A 24,355-nucleotide genomic window follows, 5' to 3' on the forward strand; every position below is an offset into this window, starting at 1 on the left:
GAGCTGATGTGACTTGCCAAAAAGCTCCAGTTTTGACTCATCTGTCCAAAGGACATTCTCCCAGAAGGATTGTGGCTTGTCAATATGCATTTTAGCAAATTCCAGTCTGGCTTTTTTATGTTTTTCTGTCAAAAGTGGAGTCCTCCTGGGTCTTCTTCCATGGAGCCCACTTTCGCTCAAAAAGCGACGGATGGTGCGATCAGAAACTGACGTACCTTCACCTTGGAGTTCAGCTTGTATCTCTTTGGCAGTTATCCTTGGTTCTTTTTCTACCATTCGCACTATCCTTCTGTTCAATCTGGGGTCGATTTTCCTCTTGCGGCCGTGCCCAGGGAGGTTGGCTACAGTTCCATGGACCTTAAACTTCTTAATAATATTTGCAACTGTTGTCACAGGAACATCAAGCTGCTTGGAGATGGTCTTGTAGCCTTTACCTTTACCATGCTTGTCTATTATTTTCTTTCTGATCTCCTCAGACAACTCTCTCCTTTGCTTTCTCTGGTCCATGTTCAGTGTGGTGCACACAATGATACCAAACAGCACAGTGACTACTTTTCTCCATTTAAATAGGCTGAATGACTGATTACAAGATTGGAGACATGTGTGATACTAATTAAAGAAACTAATTAGTTTGAAATATCACTATAATCCAATTATTTATTATCTTTTCTGAGGGGTACCAACAAATGTGTCCAGGCCATTTTAGAATATCTTTGTAGAATAAGCAATAATTCACCTCTTTTCACAGCTTCTTTGCTTTATTCTATGACATACCAAAGGCATGCAAGTATACATGATAAAATGGCTTTTAATTTCATCACTTTTCAGGAGGAATGAAGCATTATTTCAATGAGCTGTAAGGGTACCAACAAATTTGAGCACGTCTGTATATATATATATATACAGTACCGACACAAATTGTGGAAACAACAAATGATTTACAGCAAGACGGGGTGGGGAGTTTGTTGCCGGATAACATCACTTAAACTACTTGTTCACGACATATCTTGGTATCACTGAATAGAAAATCCTTTTCTATTTAAAAATATGCACACAATTTTAATGAGCAACCTGTCCCACAAGTGCCGTGGTCCCCAAATATGATCCACTTACTACCAATGCAGATTAACTGGGTATGACATTTTGTCTTCACTTTACCCTCAAAAAAAGATTTCTGGCTAAGAACTTCCAAGGACAGTGCTACACTGAATATTGTACTAGTCTTGGCAGTAGCCAAAATACTCAAAATTGCTTTTTGGGTAAAATAGAGAACAAATGCTCCACCCAGCCGTTCAGCATTTCTAATAAATTAATCATATTTAGGGTGCCGTAAACTTGTGAGATCATTAAAACGATTAGCGGTTTTTTAAAGAGGAGACAATTATATTTTCAGTGATACCAAGATATTTATTGAGGAAGTAGTCTGAGTGGTTTTCCGGCAACAAACTCCCCATCCCCAGTTGTGCTGCTTTCCTAGAAAAAGGAGAACATTTCGGGGTACCAGTCTACTTGTGAGATGAATTGCTCATTAAAATATGTGTTCGGTACTGTAAATATAGGTTATATCACATAGGCGTGGTCCTGTTGCATGTTACAGTTGGCTGGCTGCTACATGACTGGGTTCTGTGAAAGATATGGTTTTTAGCCTCAAATGTTTGCAGTGCTCTACATAGTAAACAGCACCTGACTGTCTTCATGCATTATGCAACATACTAATGTGATGTTATCATGTCAACAGTGTCATTGTTAGCAAGAACATGTGGGTGCACTGGCAGCTGCAGCTGTACTCAGAAATACAATGGTACCTGAACTGGAGACCTGGTACAGTTTATATGTTGCAGAAATACTGCACCAGATACTTCTCTTGATAATTACTGGAAAGTGTTTGGGATCCAAGCGGTACCTCCTAGCTAGACTCTGTGAGGCTTAAAACTGGGACTACTGTTTTTTGTATCCCTGGCTCCTTGCGAATTAAAAAGAAGCAGAGGAGAAAATAAACTACAGTGATAAATGGTGAAGGGCACTGCAGCAGCTAAGCTCATGACATCACTTCCTTCCTTGCAGTCTGTTTTTATCACAAAAAAGCTGTTGATTTTAACTGATTTAATTGCGTACTTGACTTTTCTAAGCTTTATTTCTTGTTGCTGTTTCACACACACACAAAAAAATCTCCCCTAATACCCCATGCTGTGTCTAGTTTTTTGCTGCCATCTTGTGTTGGTTCGAACTGAATATGACTTATATTGTTTCCAAATGTATGTGTACAGCATGTCACAAGTACGACACAATGGGCCATGTTTTCAAAGCATTACTCCAGTCTTTTATTAACTCCTATAAGAGGTAAAACACTTTTTTTTTTTTTTTTACAAAGCTAAAACCAAACAACTAAGTTATATATTTCAAGTTTTTTAAAGAAATATCAATGTGTTTTGTATCTCATTTTGTCACATTAACATAATTTTTTTTGCCTTTAAAATAAAAGGATTTATTAAAGAATGGGGGGAACGCTTTGAAAATAATGCCCAATATTAGGTAATGTTATAAGATCTGTGTAACTATGGCAGGGGTTGGTGAGTGTTAATTTGCTCTATTGTGTGTTTTACAGCCAGAAGATATAAACTATGCATCACAGCAGCAGGTTTACAGAGACATTGGGGAGGAGATGCTGCAGCACGCCTTCGAGGGATACAATGTCTGCATCTTTGCCTACGGACAGACTGGAGCTGGCAAATCCTACACCATGATGGGCAGGCAGGAGAAGGACCAACTGGGCATCATTCCATTGGTACTGCTTTGGAGTTCTGGGATTGAAAGGGAGGTCTAGGATTAGAACTGGGGTATTTGGATAGCAGGGAGGAAGGACAGTAGTAAAGCTGTGGACTGGGAGGCAGGGTGGCATTGAGAATTTTAGCTGAGGACTGATAGGATGGCAGGGTTTGAGCTGAAGGGCAATGTGAGTTCAGTAAAGTGTCTAGAAAGAAGTGGTGTTAGTTTGGCCTTGTGCATGGATAGAGTTAGTACATGTCGCCAAATAATTCCAGTAAATCTTATTTAATATGTATTACCACCACTTCGTAGATCTCACATTTTTCTATCTGTGCATTTGATTTTTAATGGTATTTTTTAATTGCATTTTTAAACAATAAAACTGGTGAATGCATCTTGTACTGTTTTCCATGCTGTACTTCCTGTTGCAGGAACGCAACCGAACACAAGTTCCTTCTGGGAGCCTTGTTAGAAATTTTGAACATATAGTTTTGTTAGACAATGACTCTTCTGAGTGCATTTTTTAAACACCTATAATTCTCCAGAAAAATAAACTTAAAAATAAACATGCGAAATGTTTGCCATATATTATCTTTAAAAGAACTCAAACTCTCAGAAGCCAGACACATTGGTTCGCATGTGAGTACCAATCACTGCTTTTCCTATGACTGTTTTCAATGGTAACTTTAGGAAGTTGACCAGAAGTACAGCATTGAAGGATCTGCAAGGAGTGTTCAATAAATATTCTTCTCTAACACAGCTTGAAATAAATTATCATTAAAAAATTTAATTCACCGTTACCATAATGTGTGCGTTTTTCACATAGGTTTCATATAGGCACCATGTACTTTAACTGCAAGGTTTGAAGATCACTGCCAGGTTTGAAGATGGAGAGACAGAAAACATCCCTGGTGTCATCAGTAGAATAGAGCTGATGATGTATAACACAGGATTTTCTGTGTGTGGCAGATGTTGCCATCTACAGTCCAGTTGACAAAATGTCACTCAAAATCTTAGACTAGATTTATTATTAATTTTATATTTTTTGCAAAACACAAAATAAAACTGTCAAGCCATTTTACTCCGCCAAAAGCCCAGAAGTAACTCTCGTGATACTCTGGGCAGTTCGTCACCTCATTACTGTTAATAAAAACATATTAATACAGCCCAGAACAACATGGGAGTTGCAGAACCTGAGCTTGGCTTTTCCACTCTGGAAACTCAAAAATACCAACAACGACTAACACAATATATTGTCTTTTTCCTAGATGTGTGAAGACCTGTTCTCCAGAATCAATGATGGCAATATTGACAACAGCCTGTCCTATTCTGTGGAGGTGAGTTGAATGGCATTTGTTTTCACAATGAGGAGCCATCAATGAGCTACATTAATGTAATATTTCATAACCTGTTTATAGCATTCATTACTGCTATCATAATATCTCCTTCAGTCACACAATTTTTAATGTAATTTTGATCAATTTTAAAACAGTTTGTGTGAACCTATGGAGTTCAAGAAGTTGCCCTGCCATAACTTTGAAAAAAAAAAACTGAACTGAACCAGAACTCTCTATAAGCCCCTAACAGTCAACTCAATAAGAACCAGAAAGCATTTCCATAGAGCCTAGCACTCAGTTCTGTAGAACCCTGAAACTGAGTTGTATTGGAATGTGTATCTGGGTGGGGTGAGCTCTGTGTGAGTGCACAGCTGGGATGAGTATCTGTGTCGACTCCCAGGTGAGCTACATGGAGATCTACTGCGAGCGAGTGCGTGACCTGCTGAACCCCAAGAACAAGGGCAACCTGCGAGTGCGAGAGCACCCTCTCATGGGCCCATACGTGGAGGACCTGTCCAAACTGGCTGTGACCTCCTACAATGATATCCAGGACCTCATGGACTCTGGGAACAAGGCCAGGTAATGAGGGAGCTTTTACTAAATTCTTGACTATCTATACCATGGGTGGCCAGTTGGCCCTTTCACTCCTGGTCTTTGTTCCAACCTGATTCTAAATTGTTTAACTGAACCAATTAAACCTCCATCCAGACCCTGAAGTAGTTAATGGTCTCATTTTCCCTGTTAAACCTGGAGTGGAATGGCCCTCCAGGACCGTGATTGGACACCCCTGATCTATAGGGATTTCATTACAGCCTCTTGTTCGCTTTCTCATTATGATACGCTTTCCTGAAACTGGATTCTCCTTCCCCAGGACTGTGGCAGCCACCAACATGAACGAGACAAGCAGCCGCTCCCATGCCGTTTTCAACATCATTTTCACACAGAAAAGACAGGATGAGGAATCTGACAACACCTCCGAAAAGGTACGGCTGATCTAACCTCAGGGAAGATACTGTAGTTCTGGAAAAAAAAGCTGTGTCAGAATGCAGATTGCTTTCCTTAAGGTGTATAACAGGGGACCATATGAAGCTGACACCCTGGGATCCTTCAAGAAGCTGCTTGATGAGATTTTGGGATCAATAAGCTACTAACAACCAAACGAGCAAGATGGGCCGAATGGCCTCCTCTCGTTTGTAAATGTTCTTATGTTCTTATATGGTAGAGAAATAAACCTCCAATTAGTTAGCTTGCCAAAAAAAAAAAAAAAAAAAATTCTAAAATAAAAATACACATTTGAGATCTTTTGTTTTATGCAAACGGAAGTGCAGGACTAAACACCGCACTGAACTGGAGAAATTAATTCTCATTGTTAAAGGGTTGTTAACATTGGTTTGTTTATTTTTAGGTGAGCAAAATCAGCTTGGTTGATTTGGCGGGCAGTGAAAGGGCGGATTCCACAGGTGCCAAAGGGACCAGGTTAAAGGTATGTGTGAGATCACCCTTGTATTGTGGAGTCCTGTCTTTTGGAATATACAGTCCCTTGTAAATGTGTATATATTCTTGTAACTTCTCCCATTTCTGACCCAAACAGGAAGGTGCAAATATCAACAAATCTCTGACAACTCTGGGGAAGGTTATCTCAGCCTTGGCGGAAGTGAGTTTTATAAATGTTTTATATTGAAGATATATCATACTTTTCTAATTTTACAATGAATTCAAATTGTATTAATGTTTTGTATTTTTATAAAGTGGCTTTATTATCTTAGTTTTTCCAATGTTATAATCAAAACCAAATTAGTGATCTCTTTCAACTTTATTACATTTTGTATTATTACTCTTTTTTTTGTGATGCGCTTTGGGATCCTTGTGATGAAAGTCACTGTAGATATATGAATTGTAGTGTATTATATTGTATATATCTTTTACTGGGCTGTCTTTGTAAACAAGTTGTTTGCAGATTAGATGGCCTTTCCAGTGAATAAAGTTCTTAAATAAAATAAATACATAAAGTGAGTCAGATTCCGTTTGAATATACAGTAGGGAACTGTGATGCAGGTTGGTGTATAGTTATCTAATTCCCGTTAACCAGAAGATAGGTTTCTTTTTCAAACACAGGTAGGGTAATGCTAGCTACTTCCTGCTGCAAGAGCTCCTGTAGGAAGGTGGAGATGTTTTACAGAGCAGGGATGTATGTTAGAAAAGGAAGGGCTGCAGCAGGAGATCACTTTTTCTTGCTTATATGTGGGTAGTAGATATCAGGAGACACACATCTTGTTGGAAATTGCTTTGTTATGAGACAGGTTTTTTAGCACAAGGACTTCAATGGATTTTTTGCATTAAGATATTTTTAAACAGATTGTTAGAAAAATGTATCAATGATATATTTATGTATTTTTAACATCTCCATCCTCAAAATGTTTGCTGCAAAGAAATTGGTGAAATATTTTAAAATATTGTTTACTTCTTTCTTGTAGGACTCAGGATCCAATAAGGTACTATATACTTCAAATACTCCTTTCTATTGTTAATACAAATGAAATAAGATACTGCACACTTCAAATACCCCTTTCTATTGCTAATACAACCCATCGGAGAAGTCTTGTCCACGTTCTGCTTGTTTCTGTAGGTAGCTCTCGAAAGGGCAAGAAAACACTTTTAGTATTGCTTGCTATTTTTCTTCTATCAAAAAATTCCTAAAACTATGTAATCTTCCCCAGGGACTTAAGTGCAGAGTTTTTAATAAACTTATCATGTTTAAAATGAATATCTAAATACATGTTTATTTAACAGAACAAGAAAAAGAAAAAGGCAGAAAACTTCGTCCCCTACAGAGACTCGGTATTGACTTGGCTTCTGAGGGAAAACCTGGGTAAGAATTTTTCTGCTTGCAAACAAAATGGACATTGGGTCCTGTGGGATACATGTGTCAAGGTCTGCTCCAAAGTGCAATTAATTTATATTTTATATTAAACTAATAACACAGACCCAGAAGATTAAACACATGAAGAATAATTCCTTACTAAAAAATGTGCCAGGTGGTGGATTAAATCAACTATTATTTTGCCACATTCAGACAAATCACATGAGACTATTACTTTTCAGCTCTGTTCACTATATTATTGAGCAGTAGAGGGCAGCAGTTAAAAGGTCAAAGACTCTCGTGATTTGTTCTTGGAAGTATATGCAATCTGGAAGCATCTCCAAGCAAGCTCGTAGCCAGGTACTGAAAACAAATGAGAATAACAAGCAAATCTCCATGTTGGACAGAACTCAGAATCACTTATAAAAAGGTTATGGGAATATAAACAACCCTTTAAAATGACGTTTCACTTTATTTTTGCCTTCCACTATCAGGTGGAAACTCCCGTACTGCTATGGTGGCTGCGCTCAGCCCTGCTGATATCAACTACGATGAGACTCTCAGTACTCTCAGGTAGGGAGTCCAGTACAGCGCCCGGGCACTAACCCTAACCCTAACCCTAACCCTCACACTTGCACACAGCAAACCAATCAAAGCAGAGAGACGCAGGTCAACCCTCACACTTACACACAGCAAACCAATCAAAGCAGAGATATGCAGGTCAACCCTCACACATACACACAGCAAACCAATCAAAGCAGAGAGACGCAGGTCAACCCTCACACATACATACAGCACACCAATCAAAGCAGAGAGACGCAGGTCAACCCTCACACATACATACAGCTCACCTATCAGAGTAGAAGGACTCCCACAGAAACACTGAAATGTATACAGTACTTTCTGTTGTTTCATTCTATGTTTACTGTGGATTGGCCTGATCTCAGAGACAGACGGGCAGATTATTGTCTTTATTGCTTTGTTGAGATTGTTTACACCAAAACCGTACATATAAACTGCATGAAACCTGAAGTGACTGCCATATTCAATGGGCTTCAAGTGAACTGAAATTAGAATATTGATTCTTTTGAAACCCTTGCATCTGGCATGTAGCCAGCTTTCAGATTGAGTTAGTAAATAATCTTTGAGTTGTTTGGGTTAAATCTCCTGAGCTGTTTGTCTGTTGACATGCAGTTATAATTTGTGTATAGTCCACTCAGGAGGATGGTCCCACACCAAACAATGTGAAATATTGAAAATAGTGAATTAGGGGAGGGTTCTTATGCAATAAAGTGTAGAACACAATCTACTGTCAACATGGCCTAACTTTGAATTAACCGAATTTGTCAATTATCAAATCGTGAAATAAGGAGGAAGCATTGTATTTCAGATATTAATAGCTTTAAAACTTACCGAGTGTGCCGAGTAACAAGTAAAAATGAATATGTGTAATGAGTATAGCTATTTTTAACCGAGTACAGGTCATTTTGCTATTACTCGTTACTTGGAGGAAAAAGGGATTTAAATAATGCATTGAATTAGCTCCTGGCTCCAATAGGGCAGTGATGAATATCATTTATTAAAACATACTTTTTGAGTTGATATTGGGTAACTTGGGGGTTTTATCATTTTTCAAGGCCAATCCTTCAGTTTGTGTGTGTGCTCAACCTATTTTCATTTTTCAAGTGTATCATTTATTTGATGGTGTTTTTGTGTTGAATTGTAGTCGTTTTTTATGCTTTTTGGATCTTTGTCTCTCAAGAACAGCTCATTTGTGTGTGTCTAAAAGCTTTAGCCTGCTATATTTTTTGTACACAACGAAAGACTTTTAATATACATCTGTTTTATCATACATCTTGAAATGCAAAGCATTTGTATATCATCTTGTAAGAAGACAGGGGTTTCTTTATCTTAACAAATTGAGATTTCTTGTGTTGTTAATTTTATTTTCATTTGCGACACCTACAAAGATCTCCTTTCCTTATTTTAATTCAACTAAAATAATACCGTTGCATTAGAGAGACCACATGGTGGTCTGAAGTTCTTGTAAGTAGTTCAGTAATTCAAAACAATTATTATAATTAATTTCTTAGCAGACGCCCTTATCCAGGGCGACTTACAAATGTTATAAGATATCACATTATACATGATTTCACATTATACAGATATTACATTATATTTTTACATACAATTACCCATTTATACAATTGGGTTTTTACTGGAGCAATCTAGGTAAAGTACCTTGCTCAAGGGTACAACAGCAGTGTCCCTCACCGGGGATTGAACCCACGACCCTCAGGTCAAGAGTCCAGAGCCCTAACCACTACTCCACACTGCTGCCCTGAACAACCTTTAAACAATTGAACAACCTTTAAAAAAAACAAACCAAAAAATATTTTCAACAGAAAAATATGCCCCTTCCCCCCCCCCCCCCTTAAAAGTCATCGTATCATCTATCTTTAAAAAAAATATTTAAATGGAACATTAGGACTTTGAAAAATAATGGTTTCTCTGCACACCCATAATGGTTCTAAAAAAAAAGTTTATTTTAGTTACAGTACATATTTGGGTATTTCATGTTTTCAGTTGTAACTATGTTCAAATGTTATCGTCTCTTCTTGCAGGTACGCAGATCGGGCCAAGCAGATCCGCTGTAACGCAGTGATTAATGAGGACCCCAACAACCGGCTGGTTCGAGAACTAAAGGAGGAAGTGTCCCGACTGAAGGACCTGCTGTTATCACAAGGACTGGGAGACATCATAGCAAGTAAGGGACTGGTGGAGGGAGGGGGAGAGAGGACTTCTTGGTTTGCATACTGTTTTACATGCACTTCATCGTGCACGTCTAAACTCTATACACACACACATAGATCAGCCACAATTACTATAACTACAAAGACCTGTTGTTAAAACCCATGTATTCTATTGAAAACTTATATAAGTAGATCATAATTTGAAATGAAGTTTAATTGTTAACTTTTTTTTATCTTGAACTGTAATATACACACTGACAGTGACACACAAATGCACACAAGCAGTGCCACATATGTGTATATGATACACACACATTCACTAATTGTATTTTCTTCCATGTTGATTATTCATCACAGTGTGCTTCCTGTCAATTGTATTTCTTAATGTCTTAGTGTGGTCCGAGCATAAGTTCATAAATGAGACTTATCACAACAGAATAGTGTACACAGCTTGACTGCATCACTCACAGACATACACATGCGCAAAAATACTTGCTTTATGCACTTGTATCTGTTTACAAGTCACCTGGGGCAGGAGTGCATGTAAATGTGTTTGACTGGTTTCTTTTCTCTGTCTCTTTCCCTCCCAGCGTTTCCAGGGAAGAGCAGCGAGATTGCCGGTTTGAAATGTGTGTATCTCAATAGTCCAACACTTTACAGCTTCACTGTGCATCGCAGGGCCCTACAGCATGAGGCGAGGGGTTGGGGAAATATAAAATAACAGACCTTTCATTGAGAAAGATATTTCATAGATTGATATAGGTATCCTGTGGGGTTAGTGTACAAGGGGCATTCAATAATAGTCTGGTTTTATGAAATCATTTCCATTTATTATTTTGGAGATAAATAGGGCCTAGAGAAATTCACGGAAGAACTGTTTATCTGTAATTCATTTATAGTCACAGATTCAACCTAGGCTATGGAATTAGCAACAAGCATTTCAGTGACATTCATAACAACCCACAGCTATGAGTAATATTAAAGAGTGGATCACCATGACTTGTATCCACTGTATACACATGTAAAACAAATGGACATACAGAGAGACAGACAGAGGCTATGTAACACTAGATTCTGATTTTAGCTCATTTCTTTGATACTGTTGGGAAGCCGCTGTTCTGCAATCCATTATACAGTCATTCTTAAACCCTGTAATGGAGTCCATCTCTTCTTTCAATGTACAAACTTCTGGGACAGAATAAGTATAAAAACTGCACCATTGTCAGAGATTTAAATAAGTGTTCCACAGGTCTGCACAAAGTGGCAACCAAAATGTAGAAATGCAGATTTAGTTTGTGTGAAATCCCCTAACTATAATTATAACCTTTCAGGCAACATCTCAGCAGTCTTCTTCTTTAACCCTTGTCACATGGCCCCTGTTTCTTTATCCAGTCAAAAATCTGTGCAAGGGATCGATTACCATATGCTTATCAATTGATACATTTTAGTTGCCGTCTCATAGTCTCACCAAAAATGCCTCTGTGTACCTGGGTTTTATGTCACTGGATCTGAAAATGTAGCCACTGAAATGTACTGGTGGTCGCACACTTTTTTCTAAATGAACAATTCCGGTATAACACATATTAGTTAAGCACTGGAAAGCTGGATATATAATGAAGGACATTACTTTAGTCCCAAAAGGCTTCCATAAAACCAGACAATGCACTGCAGTCTCATTATTGCCCTGGGTCAACTTTGAAAGCTGTGTCAGAAACCTGCTGGCCTCTCTCATGCTGTAGAGATACTCTGGCTTGCGTTCTCAGCGATAGTGTGCCCCTGCTGGTGCTTGCTTTAGCTGGCTTCCATGCTGACTTAAAAGTAGGCATTGAATGGCAGAAAGTGCCATCTTTGGCTGCCTTAAAGTGCACAATATTTCACCCGGCCGTTTCTTTGCAGATCGTGTAAGATCAATTGTGAACAGGACATACTTGCACCATATGTTTTAAAACACTGCCATTTTAACATAAAAAAATGAATTTAGGACTGAGGAATGGGAGGAAGTGTAATGAAAGGTTAGAACTGGGGAGGCAGCTGGTAAAAACTGAAGATACACTGGCTTCAGCATAAGAGGGTGGAGGACAAACTGTAGCCAAAGGTTAGCGGTTGAGACTGGGAGGCAGAGTGGCCTAGTGGTTTAGACTGAACATCAGACTGGGCAGGTATAGCAAGCGGAAGGGTAACTGCTAGTTTCTTGCTGGATTCCAAGGTTTTGATAAACTCTGCACATCTTTATTGCAATTTCATGTATTTGATTACCGGTTTTGGCTACCTTAACACTTTACTGAGCACAGCATGTGGGGCTTTCTAGTTGCTGTTTTTGTTTGTGTCTTGGCTGTTTAAATGACCTATTCTTTGCAGGTGTAGAATTTGAGGACAAAATAGTTTGTTGTTGAGGAGGATTCAATGGAGGTTTTACAAGCAGAATGACCCCCTCTCACAACCTAACCTCGAGACTTCTGTCTAATTTCACTCTTGTCTTTCTCTTTTTTAAGACTATAAAGAATAGAGTGCTTTATACCCTAAAAGGGTATTTAATTTGTTTTCAGTTTATTTTAATTTGTATTTCTTTTTTTTGCGAACATCTCTCTATCGCCTTGTTTTTTGGATTCATTTCGAACCACCTGTGTCTTGTTTTTTTCTTCTTTTTCTTCTTTGTCCTCCTCCTCTACTCTCTGGTTTCTTCTACCTCTCCCCTTCTTTCTCTTCTTCCCCGTCCTGCCCATCCTTCCTTCCTGGTTCCCTCCTTCCTATGACAGACATATCCGATTTCAAGAACAATAACAAAAATCACCAAGCTGTCAATCAAAGGGGTGATCTTTCCACAGTGGCCAATGCGACGACAGGGATGAGCCCCTCTCCCTCTCTCTCCACCCTCTCCAGTCGGGCCGGATCCATCAACAGCCTCCATGACCGGATCATGTTCAGTCCTGGCAGCGAGGAGGCCATTGAGAGGCTCAAGGTGAGGCAAAGACAGGTCTTACTGCAGTACAGGCTGGACAAAAATACATAGCAACAGGATCCTGCGTGAAAAAAGTACAGTGACAAATGCCTCGTTTCCACTGTGGGCCAGAGCCAGCCATGGCCAAGAGAAATACATTTCAATGCTTTTTCCAAAATGTGTAGGTTATTTTCCTGCGTCAATAGAGCACGGTGGGATTGTGGGATAGTACTGTGCTTTGTTTTTTTAAAAAAACGGTAGCAGTACTATGTTCAGAAAAAAACGTGCCAGAACAATGGATGCTGCAGTTGACAGAACGTTCATCGCTATTTTTATTTTTCGCTCTACATAAAAGTTTTTAAAATTTGTCCCGGCACTGATGTGGTGTTTGACTGAATCCGTGTTCGCCAAGGACTGTATATTCTCGAACATGTGTATATTCTGCACAGCGCCCATTCACCGTATCTGGATTTCAGAGTCCAGATTGTTAAAAAAAATTTCGTTTCTTCATTCTTTTTTGACCAAACTCTTCTTGACAGCCATTGCAGTAGTGAAAAAAGCCTCAAATGTGTTGCTCTGTTCCCTTGTCGGCTTCTTATCCAGCACATGCCTCCCTGCTATGTGGTGATGTGGTTCCTTTGTGGCCACACTCGATACGATATAGCAAACCAGACCAGAAAAAGCGACCTCGGCCAGCCAGCAGTGGAAATGGGGTAAATAAAATTAAAGAATCGAAAAAACTTAAATAAAAAAAAAGTCATGTCATAACTGGGGTAGAGTACAGGTACGCATTGGATGCAGTTTTGCTTTTTATTGCACATTGACAGCGCAGATGGAAGTATTAAACTGCCAACAAAGTGTTTAACAGGGATTACGCAAAATAAGTCCCTGCTACAAACCACAATAGAATGCCCTGAGTGCATTCATAAATAAAACAGTATAAAGTGCATAGTCTGCTGTTATGAAATAATTCCTGTGTATTATTTTGGATATAATTTAATCCTAGAGTCACGTAGTCATCCTAGACTATTGTTTTTTAGACTCCTAAGAAATGATGTATGAAAATTAAGTTTTTTAAGATGAGACAGATTTCATGATGTAATCCTACAATTCAACTAACATTAACGTTAGTAGTACTTGTATTACTTGTATTGTAACACTTGAAATGTATTTGCTTACGATTGTAAGTCGCCCTGGATAAGGGCGTCTGCTAAGAAATAAATAATAATAATAATAATAATAATAATAATAATAATAATAATAATAATAATAATAATAACGCATACAATTCAGTGTTTGCTTAAAGTAACCGTAACGAACAAAATAATTCCATAAACCTTAACTTCTTTCCTCTTCCATTAGCTACATATTTCTCAGATGTGCTATTTGAACAAATTATAGCAAATATATTTTCATCCTACCAGACATTTCAGAAAGTTCTCAGTTTGTATACTTTATTCTTAGAATATCTATTACACTTGCACTTCCTGGATCATCTCAGCAGTGTCTTCTGAGTTATGTTACTCTCTGAAAACATAGTCAATAGGGGAAGCAGCTGGTTGGTTAATGATGGAAAGAAGCCATTGAAGGGGACAATTTCATCCACCAAGGGAAATGACCAAACAAGTGCAACCCTAACACCGCTGAGCACCTCAAACATAGCCTTGTGATCCAAAAATGGTTATCAAGAAGCATTTTGGTTGCACGGAATGTAAATATTATCCAGCAATGACACAGGCAGAGGCAGGAGCAAACACTCATTTAAATTTACCATGGCACAGGAATAGGTACATAGATAACTACTGTAGCTCAGTTGATGGATAAGTAAGTAATTTCTCCATAACCACATTGGCAGCAGTTGGGGTTCAGTTGTGTTTTCTCTCTGTGATTTCAATGGGATTTCAATTAAGATATTCTTTAATGACAGGAAACTGAGAAAATCATCGCTGAGCTCAACGAGACGTGGGAGGAGAAACTCCGCCGGACAGAAGCCATCAGGATGGAGAGGTAGTGATCAGGTCAACACAGACCTGTGTGCTTCCTATGTGAAGGAACAAAGAACACTGCTTTATTCAGCGCAAACAAATCTGGACGAAAAAAAATAGGTTACTTCTAGGCTTGAAGAAGACTGTATAGTCAAAACCTTGTTATTCATTATAGATTTTTAACGTTGTTCCTTTTAATGCAAGAGCAATGTTGCTGGCACACTTGTTATGTTTGAACTGTGAAGAAAGTAATGCTAGAACATGTCTGCATATTGGTCTCTTATTTTATTTCCCCAGAGAGGCTCTGCTTGCAGAGATGGGCGTGGCCATGCGCGAGGATGGAGGCACAGTGGGCGTGTTCTCACCAAAGAAGGTTAGTAATCAAACGTTGAGAATGTAGCGTGTATAATACCTACACTTAACAATCAAACAAAACAGATGTCTAAAAGGAAAAAGGAGCTCCCAGGGGTATGTTTACAGGTGGTGATCATTCAATTTGCTCCATCCTGTGGTTTCTATGTAATTATATATGTGTCTATGCATGTACATGTATATACTTTTATATAAAAATGTGTTCTATGTATTTGACCTTGTTTTCATTGTATTTGTGTTTGTGTTGGAGCAAGTTAAAATCACTTTTGTTTATTTTTAAGCCGACAGCAAGAAAACCTCAGCCAGTTTTTATCGATACAGTTGGGTTGTTTTCTCCAAATGAGGTTGGTTGGTTTTGAACGGGTCTGAAATATGGCTTGTGTGTGAATCAGACTGCAGTGAGCTTCCATAGTTCCTATCTCTGTCCTCTTCTGTCTAAGATAAAGTAGGATTGCTTAGACAGGGGTGTCAAACTCCAGTCCTCGAGGGCCGCAGGGTCTTCTGGTTTTCATTCCAGCTTAAGCTCTCAATTAACATAATTGATCTAATTATTTGTTCAATTTGACATATTTAATATTTTTCAAGGTCTTTTACAGTTGATGGTTTTAGAAATGCACTTGATTGAAGGTACACTACCTATGAAACATTTTGAGGCCTGAACAGAAGTGTTAAATTTGTCCAGTTAATCAAATAATTAGACCAATTAAGTAACTGAGAGCTCGGGTAGAACGAAAACCAGAAGACACTGCGGCTCTCCAGGAACTGAGTTTGACACCCCTGGCTTAGAATAATAAGTGACACATGTTACTGGCAGCATTACTACATTGGTAATTTCCTTAATCCACCAATTGGACCCTAGGCCTGATAGTACTTAGGCAACTGCTAAGGAAACGCACATGCTTCAGTAAATTTTGTGGTGATGTTGACTCAGTAGGAACTACTCTTACTTGGTGTTAGATGGCGTGTTAAACCATGTGTGTGTATATATATATATATATATATATATATATATATATATATATATATATATATATATATATATGTTATGCATATGGGTTTTCAGTAGGAACTACTCTTACTTGGTGTTAGATGGCGTGCTAAACCATGTATATATATATATATATGGGTTTTTTCCTTTCATTTAGTTTATACATATGGGTTTTGATCCTTATGCAGTATCATACATTCCTGGGTCAGACGTCTTTCGTTGCAGAGAACACTTTGCTGTCTTCACTCAAGGTCTTCTTATGCATGCTGTTTTGAAATGCATGACGGTTCTATTTTTTTTTTTGCTGTGATGCTATGTTCTTTAAGGCATCATCTTGAGTTTCAGGTTACAGAACTACAGATACAAGAATATATGCGAATAAGAAAAGTGACAAACAAGAGATTCCCAAAACGGAATCCGGAGAGCTCAAGCCCTGACGGTGCTCCTGTTGAGGATGGAGGGCGGTGCTAATGTTCCAGTTTTATGTGGTGGCAGCTCTGTTCCTTTGCTGATCCCATACCAGTCTGAATCAGAAGATCAGAATCACTTTAAATGTACACCCGGATCTTTTTCAGACCCCTCACCTCGTGAACCTGAATGAAGATCCTTTGATGTCCGAATGTCTTTTGTACTACATTAAAGATGGAATCACCAGGTAAGGGGTTACCTTGTCATTGAAACTGGGCCAAAGCTCACTGCGTATTCCTTCAGTAGTGTATTGGTTAGTCTAACGTAACAGTATGGTGACTAAAATGGGTTTTGTTTTCTTGTAAACAGAGGGAGTTGTACCCACTTTTTACTTCTTTGACAAGGATTATTTTTAAAAAATGGCAGCATACTGTGCTATATTTTCTGAGGGCTAATATCAGACCATTATTGTAATTCGGCTCCATGTTCTGTAAAGCAGCTTCCTGTATTGTTAATCCTCCCGGTATCTCTCTCTCTGGACAGGGTGGGCCGCGAGGACGCTGCCAGCAGACAGGATATTGTGCTGAGTGGACACTTCATCAAGGAAGAACACTGCACTTTCACCAGCACAACCTGCCCACTGGGAGAAGGTAAGGCTGTGATCAGTATCTCCATAAAAACTAAGAAATCTATATTTAGTCAGGGATGTTGAAACTTTATTACAGTGGCATTTGTGCAATAGGTTGCATTGATCTCATTTTACAAGGTTTATCTTTTGATTTGAGTGTTGGAAGTAATGGATGATTTCAAACGTGGAAAGCTTCCCTGGCACCACAGTAAACTTGCAGTACACAGTGCACCACGGTTATCGTGCTGCGCAGCTTTAGGTGTAAAACAAATATGTTCTTTTTCCAGCAGATGGCGCCAGAGAGTTTTTAGGAATGTAATGGGCTGCATACTGTTGTTCTTTAACAAGATATTTCTACTTTAGATTGGTTTCTCACTCTGTAGGGGTATCCTGTGAGTACTGTATTAACAAGCGTACTGCATTTTTAAATGAATTTGTTAATGAAAGGTGTGAAAATCCCGATGTATATAAGGGGGGAAAACTAAAATGTTATCTAGACACTTTGGGTACAAAGTAATGGTTCCCCTGACTTTGACCTATGACTATGAACTATAATTCTCCCGCCTATTGTGTGTATTGTACAGAGGTTTTCTGCTGATAGAGACAGTATACTCTGAGATATGGTTTTCATATCTGGTACACAGCTGTAGAAGAGACATAATGTTAAGTACTTAGCTTGAACCAAACCGCAATATATAGAACTACGGATTTTGAAATGTACAGTATATGAAAAATGTTTAGTGCCAATGTCACACTGAAGTTTTTACATATACACTGTATAGAAAACCGCTACTATAATTAGGATGAACTAAAGTATAATGTAACATTATTTTTGTGTAATGAAATTTAGCACTTTTCTTTTGACAGTGGTTTTGATGGAATAACAACAGAACATACAGTAGAGGCTTCCTCATTAATATCTGAAATACCCGGGACTGCACTATTATAAAGGTGTATAGCCTGTAAACTGAATCAGCAACTGATTTGTATCAGTATATATTCTGATATCTGTAAGGATATGTTTCCAATAGTTTTATTTGTGTTAGTTTTCAGCTGTGAGAATGTGTATATGGAGAATGTATTGCTCATTTATTCTTTGACGCATTCAAGTTTACCTTTCATCTTTCTTGGTGTAGTTTCAGTTATCTTGGAGCCGTGTGAAGGAGCAGAAACCTACGTTAACGGGAAGAAAGTTTCTGAGGCTACTATCCTCCGATCAGGTGAGTCTGCCTTAAGTGGATATGTGCAATGGCTGTTTTAATAAGCGTTTCAGCAGATAGTTGTCTATCAAGGTTTCCATAGTTATTAGAGTATCTATGATAGATAGATAAATAGAGTTTATTACTAGATACAGTAGAATGGTTTCTCCTTCAATTAAAGGGGTGTTCTTTGTCTTTTGACTCCCCAGGAAACCGCATCATCCTGGGGAAGAGCCATGTGTTCCGTTTCAATCACCCTGAGCAGGCGAGACAGGAACGAGAACGTACCCCCTGTGCCGAGACCCCAGTTGAGCCTGTTGACTGGGCCTTTGCACAGCGCGAGCTGCTCGACAAACAGGGCATTGACATGAAGCAGGAGATGGAGCAGCGGTAGGCACAGAGCAGGAGCAGCAATGATAACATGGGGATGCTGCACGCCAGACATCAGCAGCAATGATAACATTGGGATGCTGCACGTCAGACATCAGCATGAAAGCTTGTAAATCTGATCAGATGTTTTATGAATACCTGCCAGTCAACAAACTTAGATGCTTTGTATTAACTTATTTTAGTGCAGTTTTACCATACCCACAGGATATGTGTGTATTTACGCAATATACTCAAGCAACAGAACCCCTCATAAGAGGGCTTTACCCTATGATGAGGCCCTTTTATGTTAAATTATGTTAAATGCCTTAACATTTAACTGCACGAGGTGGGCATTACCAGATGGTAAAGCCCTCTTCTTCAGGTTCTGTTGCTTTAGTATATTGTGTAAATTGTTTGGTTTGATGCTGCGTAGGAGAAACCACAAACTAGAAATCCACGCAATTTTTGCAGCTTCTCAGAACGCACATTCACCTTAGTTTTCATATACCCCCTGGATCGACTAGATATCAAAGCCTCATATTTCAGAGAACATTTCAGTGACATTTTTGGGACACAGTTGTATTTTATGATTCTCTTGATTTGGGTTTCATAATGGTCATTGTCAAATACATTTTCTCTAACGTACAGCCTAGATACATTCAAATATACTTTCTCCGCTGGCTTTCACTTTTTCTGTGGCAAGTTCTTTGTTACTCACATGCTGGTTGTTCTCTAGACTACAGGAGTTGGAGGATCAATACCGAAGGGAGCGAGAGGAAGCAAACAACCTCCTAGAGCAGCAGAGGCTGGTGGGTATCTGAGAATGCTCTTCTAGTCTGTGATATCTGAGAATGCTCTTCTAGTCTGTGATATCTGAGAATGCTCTTCTAGTCTGTGATATCTGAGAATGCTCTTCTAGTCTGTGATATCTGAGAATGCTCTTCTAGTCTGTGATGTAAAAATAGTGTATCATCTCTGCCTGTTCATTCCTGGGCTAGCTACTATAGAGGATGCTGTAAGCAAACTAAAAAAACACAAACATGTTGGAGGAGGGTGGTTCATCTCATTTTTGGTAGCTAATTAAGGAGGGTAGAAGGCTCCCTGATGCAACACCGATGCTTTGAAACAGAGACAAATAATACAAATGTACTTGCTAGAACCAAAGTCATTGTATTTTATCTTGCTCTTAATTGTATTATACTTGTACTGTGATTCTTTGAAATGTATTTTTGTTTACGACTGTAAGTCGCCCTGGATAAGGGTGTCTGCTTAGAAATAAATAATAATAACAATAATAATAATAATAATAATACCAGGCAAATGTAGCTGTGGTGAGATCATATTCTGTGAGTGAAACAAGACATATAGACCCAGTGGAAATAACGGACCCATCTTAGAGAAATAGGGTGGTAAACTTGGGGACAGCATTTCCTCGGTACATTTGAATTTCTTAATTTACTTTTGTTTTGCAAACCAAATTTTGGTACAGTGGTGTTTCTGATGATTGTTGATGTTCTTATATGAATTAAAAAGGTATAATAATAATCTTACAAAATACGTCACTCCTGTCCTCTTCAGGGTTCCACCTTATAAATCCAGCTGCTTTGCACAACCTTCAGCATTAGAAGTTCCTCTAATTAGTCTCTCCTAATTATACTCTGTTTTTCATATATTTTGGGGTATAACCCCAAGAATATTTGACCATTTACTTGCTTATAATATATATATATTCCTGATTTTCCTAATATATATATTAGAGGATGGCACGGGTACCCAAAAACCCGGCTACCCATCGGGTTTTAAATTACCTGACGCTACCCGGGTCTCTTTTTAATACCTGGGTATCGATTTATTAATTTGAGAATTTAAAGAAAATATAGAAAACAATAACACACATCGAGCGGCAAGTACACCTCATGCGGCGACTTCTCAGGAACTAAAATCGGAAACAAAACAACATAACAACATCCTGTTGGTTTATTATTATTTATTTCTTAGCAGACGCCCTTATCCAGGGCGACTTACAATTGTTACAAGATATCACATTATTTTTACATACAATTACCCATTTATACAGTTGGGTTTTTACAGCAGCAATCTAGGTAAAGTACCTTGCTCAAGGGTACAACAGCAATGTCCCCCACCTGGGATTGAACCCACAACCCTCCGGTCAAGAGTCCAGAGCCCTAACCACTACTCCACACTGCTGCACTGCTTTCTGTCAATGCTAACTCTGTGATCCATTAATAAGAACCGTGTGGCTTCCAATAAAGAATGCTTTATCTACAGTTATTGCGCAGATATAGTTTCTTACCAAAAATATAAAATAAGTAGCCTTTATTTAAAAATAAACAAGCAAATAAATAAAATAAAAATAAAATAATGTGGAGCACATTGAGTAAGCATGCTTCCCCCTTCAAAATATTTCCTTGGCAGAGTTTGCAAATTCCATTTTCTCTTGCTTGGTAAAGAAATTCCACCCAGTGCTTTGCTTGGATGCCATTGTTATGTATTCACAAGACAGAATTGAGTGATCAGGAACGGCTCTTTATTGTTAAACCCAAACAGACGCACATGTCTCTTTTGCGACTGCCGTCAAAACCCAGCTGGCTCAATTTACAGTAGCTATTGCGACAGTCCATAACGTAATAGCGGTGCTGTCATAGCTGTACTACTGCATTAGTTTAAAACTGAACATAACAGCCATGTTAACAACAACAACAACAACAACAACAGCGGAAAATGGCCAATATATGTCGCAAAGATGCACATTTAACATTATTAACTGTATTTGAACAGAGATGTGTATTATTATTATTATTATTATTATTATTATTATTATTATTATTATTATTATTATTATTTAGATGTTTCCATTACAGAAAAAGGTTATACAAGACCTGAGAGGGCGAAATGTATGTGTACTATATAGTATTTAAATATGTATCATGCACTTAAAACAGGAATATATGTGATTGTTTTGTATTTTTCATGGTGGGTATATATTATCATTCTGTGCTTGCCTCTGTTTTACCATGCTTTCACTATACATTTTATTGATGCGATGGGTCCTTTGATCTAGCAGTGCAGGTAGATGGAGTACTGTATCTAGCTTTCCTTACTGGTAGGCTCGGAGCACTTGCTTCGATAGGACCACCTTTTGCCTTGTGACACACATGATGTGATTATAAAACCCACATTTCCATTCCATTTGCATAGTGACTCAGCCCTGTTATTTTATTGACTAGGAGTATGAGAGTAAGTTGGAAGCTCTGCAGAAGCAGGTGGACTCGCGCTATTACCCAGAAACCACAGAGGAGGAGGAAGAGCCTGAGGAAGAAGGTGAGCATGCAGCAGTTGTCTTATTTTAAGTGTTTGTAATAGGGTTTGTGTATTTCCTAGTAGTTCAGTCTTAATTCTATCATATTACACATGATACAAAGTATCTCATCAGGACCATCATATGCATCACAATAAGTAAAATACCATGACTGTAGTGTATATTTACACCGCTATTGCATGGTTACTCACAAGCATGCTTTAGGCTGTGCAAAATGAAGAAAAAATGTATTCGACTGTTGACAGTCGTGACAAAGCAGTAGTGACAATGATGCCATCCAGATACATTGGAACTCATATTTTGAGTAATATTGAAGCATTCCCTGTTATTGTTATTGTTTTAATTCCCCCTTTTATATATACGGTATGACATCCTGAAAATTCTTCAAAAAGAAAAAGACTGTCTGTCTGCTTATCTGTATGTAATACAGTACTTCTGTGCTTCTCAGAATTAGAAAGTGTTTAATACAGCATTGCACTTCTGTTGTGTACTGTGGTGTGCTCAGTGCAGTGTGCTTCACTCTGCTTCCTCAGTGTAATGGACTGAGCGAGAGCTGGAAATGGCTCTGTGTACTGTGGTGTGCTCAGTGCAGTGTGCTTCACTCTCCTGTGCTTCCCCAGTGCAATGGACTGAGCGAGAGCTGGAGCAGGCTCTGTGGGCCTTCCGGAAGTGGAAGTGCTACCAGTTCACCTCGCTGAGAGACCTGCTGTGGGGGAACGCCATCTTCCTGAAAGAAGCCAACGCCATCAGCGTGGAGCTCAAGAAGAAGGTGAGTAAAGGTTTAGCCAAGCCATCCCTGACTACTGTGGAGCTAACCCTCCCTAACAGACTTATTCTAATGGTAAGCCATGGTACTCCGTTGTAGGAAGTAAGTGATATTCTAATGGAGCAGAATAAAAAAAAAATACATTTGTGAGGATATTGACCTTGTTATCCTACCATGTCACATTGAATGCACAGTCAAACTGCTGCTGTTTTGGATCTATCCAACTTTGGAGTCTGTTTCAATGATCTGACAAACATAAAATGTATAGACAAGTTATTTTCCGTCTTTGGTGATGTAATAGGTGGTCAATAAATCAGATCTTTAAAATAGACCTCTTACTTCAAAGGGGACAAACCTTAGAATTTACAAATGGCATTGATTGGGAGGAGAAACAGGTCAATGTCATTGGGAAGGATTGACTCATGGGTTCATCATGAAAATCCATTCCATTAGCTACAAAAACTCTATTCTATTACCAATTGAGTTGTCCTACCGTCTCTCTCCCAGCGAGATAATCTGTTGAGGACAAGGTTGCAATGACAGGTCCATTTACTTTTATTGGTAGCATTGGGGAAATTAGTTTTCTAATGAAATCTGGTCTAAGACCACAAGACACCCTCAAAATATATTCAGTCAGTATGACACTATATTGTTCATTCAATCAACAAAGTCCTGTCATCCATTGTGCTGCATGCCAAGCTGTTGTGCCCTCCTTGTCCTGCAGGTTCAATTCCAGTTCGTGCTGCTGACGGACACCCTGTACTCTCCTCTGTCCACTGATTTACTGCCCCTCGATGCTGCCAAGGACCGGGAGAAGCATCCCTTCCCACGCACCATTGTGGCTGTAGAGGTCCAGGACCAGAAGAATGGGGCCACCCACTATTGGACTCTTGAGAAACTCAGGTATCTTCAGTCCGGGACAGGGAATCTGTCCATTGTCTATCTCTCTTTCCAGGCCTGCTTGTTTGCCTCATCTAGTATGATGCTTCTACCTTTTTACCCTTAAAATTGCAAGGTGCATTGCATTAAAAAGCTGTGCAAAAAAAAAGTGGTTGTCTGATACCACTCATTTGTAGAAAAAATCCTCTAGTACATGTGAACTACATGTGAAGATCTGTTTAACTAGACTGCGTATACCCAGGACTATTGTTGAAGAATATAACATTTCACTTTGACACCAAGGGATATTTAAAAAATGCACCAGTTTCAGAGCTGTTTCCAAAGGACTGAAAAAAGGTTAAGTAAATCTGACGCATTAAAATTAACTGGCAGCCCTTGCCTCCATGGTAAGATCCACTGCTGAGGTTCAACTGGCGAAAAAACAAATGGCAGAAGGAATTGGAGACCACCCTTTTGATTATTGTTTTTACTGGAGAGGCTGACAGAAATACTTGAAATGTCTTTGTACTTAGCTGTGCATGTTCCCTGTGCAGACAGAGGCTGGATCTTATGCGGGAGATGTACGATCGCGCAGCAGAGGTGCCCAGCAGTGCTATTGACGACTGTGATAATGTCATGACTGGTGGAGACCCTTTTTACGATCGCTTCCCATGGTTCCGCCTGGTGGGCAGGTGAGTCACAGCATCCCTGCAAAGCAAGCTGACCCAGAGAGTGAGAAAGACAGGACAGGATAGAGACACTCTGAC

At 38.9% G+C, this 24,355-nt stretch overlaps 1 protein-coding gene across 25 annotated transcripts in view; it reads left to right on the forward strand.

The window, feature by feature from the left end:
* kif1aa (kinesin family member 1Aa) overlaps positions 1-24,355 on the forward strand; it is a 101,822-nt gene that overhangs the window by 23,954 nt on the left and 53,513 nt on the right. For 11 of the 25 annotated variants that reach the window (XM_034038403.3, XM_034038404.3, XM_034038429.3 and 8 more), the window contains exons 4-26: positions 2,606-2,785; positions 4,035-4,103; positions 4,504-4,682; positions 4,975-5,086; positions 5,509-5,586; positions 5,695-5,757; positions 6,578-6,595; positions 6,894-6,972; positions 7,458-7,536; positions 9,588-9,730; positions 10,307-10,345; positions 12,473-12,675; positions 14,582-14,661; positions 14,937-15,012; positions 16,575-16,654; positions 16,951-17,057; positions 18,172-18,255; positions 18,444-18,624; positions 19,340-19,412; positions 21,852-21,945; positions 22,564-22,712; positions 23,434-23,612; positions 24,143-24,280. In XM_034038403.3, the coding sequence (XP_033894294.3) occupies positions 2,606-2,785; positions 4,035-4,103; positions 4,504-4,682; positions 4,975-5,086; positions 5,509-5,586; positions 5,695-5,757; positions 6,578-6,595; positions 6,894-6,972; positions 7,458-7,536; positions 9,588-9,730; positions 10,307-10,345; positions 12,473-12,675; positions 14,582-14,661; positions 14,937-15,012; positions 16,575-16,654; positions 16,951-17,057; positions 18,172-18,255; positions 18,444-18,624; positions 19,340-19,412; positions 21,852-21,945; positions 22,564-22,712; positions 23,434-23,612; positions 24,143-24,280 (2,483 nt within the window). The remainder of the gene's footprint in view (positions 1-2,605; positions 2,786-4,034; positions 4,104-4,503; positions 4,683-4,974; positions 5,087-5,508; positions 5,587-5,694; positions 5,758-6,577; positions 6,596-6,893; positions 6,973-7,457; positions 7,537-9,587; positions 9,731-10,306; positions 10,346-12,472; positions 12,676-14,581; positions 14,662-14,936; positions 15,013-16,574; positions 16,655-16,950; positions 17,058-18,171; positions 18,256-18,443; positions 18,625-19,339; positions 19,413-21,851; positions 21,946-22,563; positions 22,713-23,433; positions 23,613-24,142; positions 24,281-24,355) is intronic. The other 14 variants (XM_034038413.3, XM_034038415.3, XM_034038427.3 and 11 more) reach the window with 3 other exon arrangements.

This window comes from Acipenser ruthenus, chromosome 17 (assembly GCF_902713425.1).
Source record: "Acipenser ruthenus chromosome 17, fAciRut3.2 maternal haplotype, whole genome shotgun sequence".
NCBI lineage: Eukaryota > Metazoa > Chordata > Actinopteri > Acipenseriformes > Acipenseridae > Acipenser > Acipenser ruthenus.